Source organism: Sinocyclocheilus grahami, unplaced genomic scaffold (genome assembly GCF_001515645.1).
Source record: "Sinocyclocheilus grahami isolate Dianchi unplaced genomic scaffold, SAMN03320097.WGS_v1.1 scaffold10658.1, whole genome shotgun sequence".
Lineage (NCBI taxonomy): Eukaryota > Metazoa > Chordata > Actinopteri > Cypriniformes > Cyprinidae > Sinocyclocheilus > Sinocyclocheilus grahami.
In genome coordinates, this window is record NW_015513366.1 from 870 (window position 1) to 7,307 (window position 6,438).

At 36.8% G+C, this 6,438-nt stretch overlaps 1 protein-coding gene across 1 annotated transcript; it reads right to left on the reverse strand.

Annotated features, from left to right (window-relative positions):
* Positions 1 to 1,672: 1,672 nt before the first annotated feature.
* On the reverse strand, positions 1,673 to 5,634 carry LOC107578510 (protein-arginine deiminase type-2-like). The gene is made up of 12 exons (XM_016264462.1): positions 5,505 to 5,634; positions 4,945 to 5,097; positions 4,490 to 4,680; positions 4,190 to 4,293; positions 3,964 to 4,075; positions 3,755 to 3,862; positions 3,489 to 3,640; positions 3,180 to 3,327; positions 2,882 to 2,975; positions 2,737 to 2,810; positions 2,449 to 2,586; positions 1,673 to 2,096 (listed from the first exon to the last, which is right to left on the reverse strand). The coding sequence occupies exons 2-12, from the start codon at positions 5,084 to 5,086 to the stop codon at positions 1,863 to 1,865; spliced, it is 1,497 nt and encodes a 498-aa protein (XP_016119948.1). The 5' UTR covers positions 5,087 to 5,097; positions 5,505 to 5,634; the 3' UTR covers positions 1,673 to 1,862.
* Between the last annotated feature and the right edge of the window lie 804 nt (positions 5,635 to 6,438).

The window sequence follows — 6,438 nt, forward strand, 5'->3', positions numbered from 1 at the left end:
CTGTATACTTTTCAAATATTATTTATTAAGATTATGCTGTTTTACCAATCAACATATTTTTGTAAGGCCACAGCTGTTTGTGGTAAAACTGACGTGTGTAAACTGTACACTAATGTAGTAGCCTCATGTTTTTAAAGCTAGCTGTGCAGATTAAAACATCAGTGTCTCTCAAGTCAGATATATTGAAGTCCTGAAGACATTTGAGCTTATATGACATGTGAGCAATATGAATGTAAAACTGCAGACACACATATGATAGTGGATATGGATTATGGAATACACTAGGTCGGAATATATTGATCAGATGCTTTGTTCAATAGCAAATGTTGGGCATTTTATTTTGTTTTCAAACACAAATGCACGTTTTATTCATGTTTTTTGGCGAACAAAACTGCCCATTTTAGATCATATAATAAATTTAGTTTTTAAATATAGTACTATGGTGTTAATGCTATCCGTTAGCATTACCATTCATCTCATTGATATATGGGATATAGACTTTTTTTCAGCTAATGACTTGAGCTAATCTACTCTCATAAAATTAAACATTTGCAATTCATGTTGTTTGCCAAAACATTTGTCACTTTACAGCTCCTTAAAATACTATGGTATTTACTGTTTATGATGCATATTTCAAAGAATACCATGGTATTACCATTATAGAAGAAACATGGCATTACCAGTTTCATGTTCAGAAACATGAAAATAACTTGGTACTTTTTTTGTAAGACTAATATCCCAATTTGCTTCTTGTTTGAAGAGGTAGTCAAATTTTCTGGGAGATTTAGGCTTATAAATAATGCTGTTTGGGTGCTTTCAGGGGTGATCCTTTTAAAAGAGTTCATGGAAAAGGGAAAAATATTTTTGGTTGGCTGAAGCCATACGTTCGCTGTGTCAGAGCCCCAAGTCTCTGCTGATTGGTCGAACTGTACATAATGCGTTTGCACATGTTAGAGCCATTAAGCACAAACTCATTCCAAAAACACTGACTGCTTTCTGCAAGTGATTGTTCTCCTTTACAAGTGCTTATTATGCTACTTTATTAAATGTTTCACTGTAAATAAGACATTTTCTTCTTTTTTTGTAATAAAACAAAAGAAATCGTGTTTAATAAAGATCAGAGGGGTCATGAAATGTTTATTTATTGCTGTAATGTTCATTATGGAAAAAATTTACACCCAAGACAAACTCAAATCAAATTCTCAGTCATTATTAGTAAGGCAACACAGAATGAACATTCATAGTTATAAAAACCCAGTACAGACTTTGTGAACTTTTTTTAACTTTTGTTAGAAAAGATAAACAACAGGTCTCTAAATGGTTAACATTATTTTAAACCACTTTTCAAAGCATTATGTATAATTGTAAGCCCTTAATTTTTTTTTTTAGAAATCCTGAAGCAGCACCACTGCAGCCTGAGGAGGAACTATACTGCTAAAACAAGGCCTGATTATCAGAGGAAAGTTATAAGAATTTTACGAAGTACTAAAAACTGTTGTCTCCTCACACTCATGTTGTTTCATAAGTGCACGATTTGCTCTCTTCTTCAAGTTGCATTTACTGAAAAAGTTGGATTTTCATCAAAGAATAGGCACATACGTTTCTGTCTGTCCCTCATGGAAAGCCGTTATATGAATTCAGAACACATTGCATAGTGATATGAATGATTTTGGGGGATTTCGCATTCGTTTTTGGGAGCTTGACAGCACTTTATCATTATATGGAAAAGAGCTGCTTGAACAACATGAGGGTGAGTAAATCATGAGAATTTCCATTTTTAGATTATCCGATTAGTATTTTGCTCTATGAATTGCTTATTTCTAGACTTAATAGGCACTTGACCGGTCTAGTCTCTCTCTCTCTCACAGCTCTAGGTTCCACCATTTGAAAGGGGACGGCTCTCGAAGAACGTTGGACCCGCAGTGAACTTCACCCAGCAGTTTGTGGTACGGGGTCAAGTCATCAATGAAGGTACATTTGAGGCCCAGAGGCTCCAGAAGAGAACACGCCTCCGTCTCCAGAGCACACCTGCCATTCACCTTCGGCCCAAACGGTTTTGGGATGCCCAGCTGATCCCCCAACACGATCATGTTCACCTGAGGGTAAATACAGGTAATGCATCAAAACAAAGGTCAATGTAATGGGAAAACTATAATAGCAGATTCCTCAAGTAGCTTAATATTCCTGATTGTAGAATATGAATGGGTATTTGGTAGGATAGGTTAATGATGCTTTACATTACGCTATGCACTGGTTTCAAGATTGATAATGGCAATTAATGTTTCTTAAGCAGCAAATCAGCATATTAGAATGATTTCTGAAGGATCATGTGACATTGAAGACTGGAGAAATGATGCTGAAAATTCAGCTTGGCATCATAGCAATAAAATTACATTTTAAAATGTATTGAAATACAAAACATTTGTTTTAAAATGTAATGTGCTGTACCATGTCGGGATAGTAAGCCACAGCCCTGGGGTACGTTTTCTCTTCTAACACTTTAAACAGGATGGGCAAATCAATGATGTCCTCATCATCCAACCCCAGCTCTTTCTTCAGCACGTCCCTGTTCCAGTCAATACAGTTCTGAGTGAAAGATTAGAAGATGCCAGCATTATTCTCTTCCATAATCGGTCAAATCTGGCTACAAATATATCTAGGTACTGTTTGGACACAAAGCGCATCTTAATGTCATGTGTTAAAGCGGTATTTGTGAATGTTGTGTATTTCCCTGACCTGCACGTATCTGTTTTCAGCCTGTAGCTTTTTGTCGCTCAGGATCTCATTTACAGAGATGGCCTCTGGCAAACCTGTTCAGGCAAAACTGTTAGCTGTGGTGGACCGTAAACTTTTTTGAAACAGAAAATTGGTGAGTGTTTACCCGGAAACATTTCTGCTTTTCCATGTCCGTTGTTTTGCAAGCTTTTGAAAACTTTGTATCCGGCGTCAGGGCTGGCCAGCAGCAACCTGAATTTCTGAACAATCCAGCCATTACGGTTAGCATTGTTTTGGGTATTTAACCAAAAACTGGCTGTGTTCAGAATAAAGTACTGGCATTTAAAAAATTTACAGTTTTTAATGTATTTTTGATTAAATGCAGCCTTGGTGAGCATAAAGTCTTAATTATTACAATCTTTTGACTGGTAGTGTATTGTAGTATTCTGAGCGTATCGGTTTACCTTTCGGTCAGGAGCTGGAACAAAGGTCATGAACTCATCCACATGACCCACAACCAGCCAATCAGAGTACAGCGCTATTGGCTCTTGAACCTTCTGTGCCCACAGGAAGTCCTGGACAACTTGGGTCATGTTGCGGCCACGTGTTGCACTTCAAATTAAATGCAAATATTCTTGATGAATTATTCTTTCAGGTAATAGTTTGTATTATATCAACATATATCTTGTTTGGAACAATATGAAGTCGAGTAAATAACGACGTCAATGTTTTAGTAGTGGTTACTGTTAGGAGGGTAGAGTTGTGGTGCTTACGTAGGGAACGCCACTCCAATGAGGATTCTGCCAAGTGGGTAACTTTTCCCGTTCACTGTGACTGGTGGACTAACTTCCAGGTTACCAAAGGAGTCCAGACTGCTCACTTTCTCATTCAAAGCATGCCGTGTCACGTACCCGAAGTCTGGCCCCTGTGACACAATCTTTAGATTAGTACATGCTCAGAATTTGATGCCAATGTTGGTTTGGAATAACATGAGCATTTTGGGTGAATTTTTCTTTGAGCATTTATCCGTCTCACTCACCAGAATGGACTCGTAGGGGAAATCCTGAAGATCTCCATCACGAGGAGAGTCCAGTACAACAGGGAACTGATGATGAGGAGAGTCAATGTAGCCAAACTCAAGCTCATCCTGTGGAAAGAGAGTCAAGTAGGAATTACTCATCTCATATGACAGTCACCTGACATGCTTGTCTAGTTTACAATACATCATCCTATGCAGATTTCACTGACCTGCATCCAGCGGTCACCTCGGTTCATGTACTCATGACATATTTTCAGTTTGTAGCCACACTTTTCCACCAGGTTCTTTATGCTCTTCAGGAACGAGTAGTTATCATTTGTGCTGCAAGAAAGACAAAACAGTCAGTATTCCCCATGACTGAAAAAAATATATTTATTTCTGGAAATGGCATTATTTGTTATATGAAGGGTTAAACGGAAGCTTGGACTGAATCACCTGCACACATACACCTCCACAGGTTTGAGTGTGTTTGGGGTCATGATCCAGGGAGAAACATGAAATACCACTTTATCTGTAAAGACTGGAGTTTCAGGGAAATCCTTTAAGAAAATAATAACAACAAATGTAATTAGTATTTAGAGGTTATAAGAGAATGATATTACCCCAAAAAACTAATTTTATAGAAGAGTGTTGTAATGTAACTTTTATTACAAGACTGGAGTAGTTCTTGCAGTAAGTAAAAGAACAGAATGTTGTATGTCCTCCAGGTTGCATGAGAGATCAGATCAGACTAACCTTGCCACAGGGCTCTAGTAGACTGAGGTTGATGGTGATGAGCCCATCAAAGTCTCTATCAGGGAAATGAAGACCCTCTACAAAGAATTCCAGTTCAGTTTTGCCTCCTAGATAGGGCACTTTCTGTGTCAGCATGTCCGTTCCCACCACCATTATATAATCTTTCAGGAACAACTTCAGGAGTTTATGCTCTGGTAAGAAAGAAAGAGGACCCATTCAGTAAAGTACTGATGTTCCTTTATAATGCATCAGTTTTTGCTTCTAATTGAATTAAGTGTGTCTGTGTGTATCTACATATATTTCAATTTAAATGAAATAACTAATAACTAAGACAGGCTACAAAATTTTAAAGTTCATAATAAACACAAGCTCCAAAAAGTAAAAAAAAAAAAACTCAAAATGTATACTGAAAACATTTTTTGTATATTATATAAAATATTGTATTATTCACTCACTCCACACATTGTCTTTCTGTACATTTGTCTGAGGTCTGAAGACTCTCACGCTCTCTGAAGTGGTCTGTGAGATGTGCATGGTCAGTTTATAGCCTTCAGGAAGTTCAGCTGGGCCGTTGGTGCGCAGGATCATCTTGGACATGTCCTGCAAATCTGCCATCAAAACACATTTAGATAATTCTCACTTCCTTTCCACAGCATGGCATTTGAGGAGTAGAGTCAGATGTTAACTAAGCTAACAGTTTAATATGCACCGAAAAATACACAATTAAGCGAAATTGTACATTTAATTTTATTTTTTTATGGATCTATTTTCTATGGATATTTATTAGTACTAAATAAACCAATTTGATTTAAATTTGAAAGGGAAAAAAAGTTTTACTGGACTTCCAATGTATTCTGTCCAAACAGGATTAATAATAAGGAAGCATGATTTTGCTTGCCTACGGTGCTTAAAAATGGTAAGTACACAACACACTGGGCTTTAGTACAAAGTCTGTTTACACTTAACAATCGTCTGCGGCGTTCCCATATCTGACACCAGACCTGCCCAGACTCACCCGAGACTTTACTGATCTCATCAACCTCACTGTCCAGTGTCTTCTTGTATGTGGACTCAGAGTCACAGTTGACCAGCAGAATTGCACCATGGCCATTAGGACCCCACTTCCACGATCCCTAGAGCCAAAATCCAATACCATCACACATTCTTCAAATAAAGTCTTCAATAGCAAAAATAGCACTATGCTGTTGGAACACAGAAGAAGATACTTTGAAAGTCAATGGGGTTCAAGAAACATTGGACCCTATTATGGGAGCCTGTTTCCGCCACAGATTAAAAAAAAAATGTAATTGCATCTTTTTATTTCACAATTCAGACTTTGTTTCTCACAATTCTGAAAATTGTAAACTCAGAATTCTGAGAAAAAAGTTGATATAAAATGACAATTCTGAGTTTTTTGTTGTAATTCTGAGTTTACATCTCAGAATTCTGAGTTATATCTTGCAATTCTGAGTCATTTCTTTTTTTCCCCACAGAATTCTGAGTTTACATCTCGCAATACAATTTGTTGTTTCCTCCACAGAATAAAAAACATTTATGACTTTTTTTCTTGCAATTGCAAGTTTATATCTCACAATTCTGATGTTTCTTCTTAGAATTGAGAGTTTATCTCTCTCAATTCTGAAAAAACGTAAACTGAGATATTACTCCGACATACAAGAAAGAAAAATAAAGTCACAATTTTTTGTTCCGCAGCAGACACGGGCTTCCATACCCTATTGACTTTGATTGTATTGACAAAAAAAATAAAACACCAAGACACTTTTCAAAATATCTTCTTTGATGAGGGTCACTGTAAAGGACAGAATTTTCATAAGAGTAAACAATACCTTTAAAATGCAAACAAATTGAACACATCATCTCTAAGACTTCTAATTCATGTAAATTAATTTCTTAAAGGGGTCATATGATGTTGCTAAAAATAACATTAT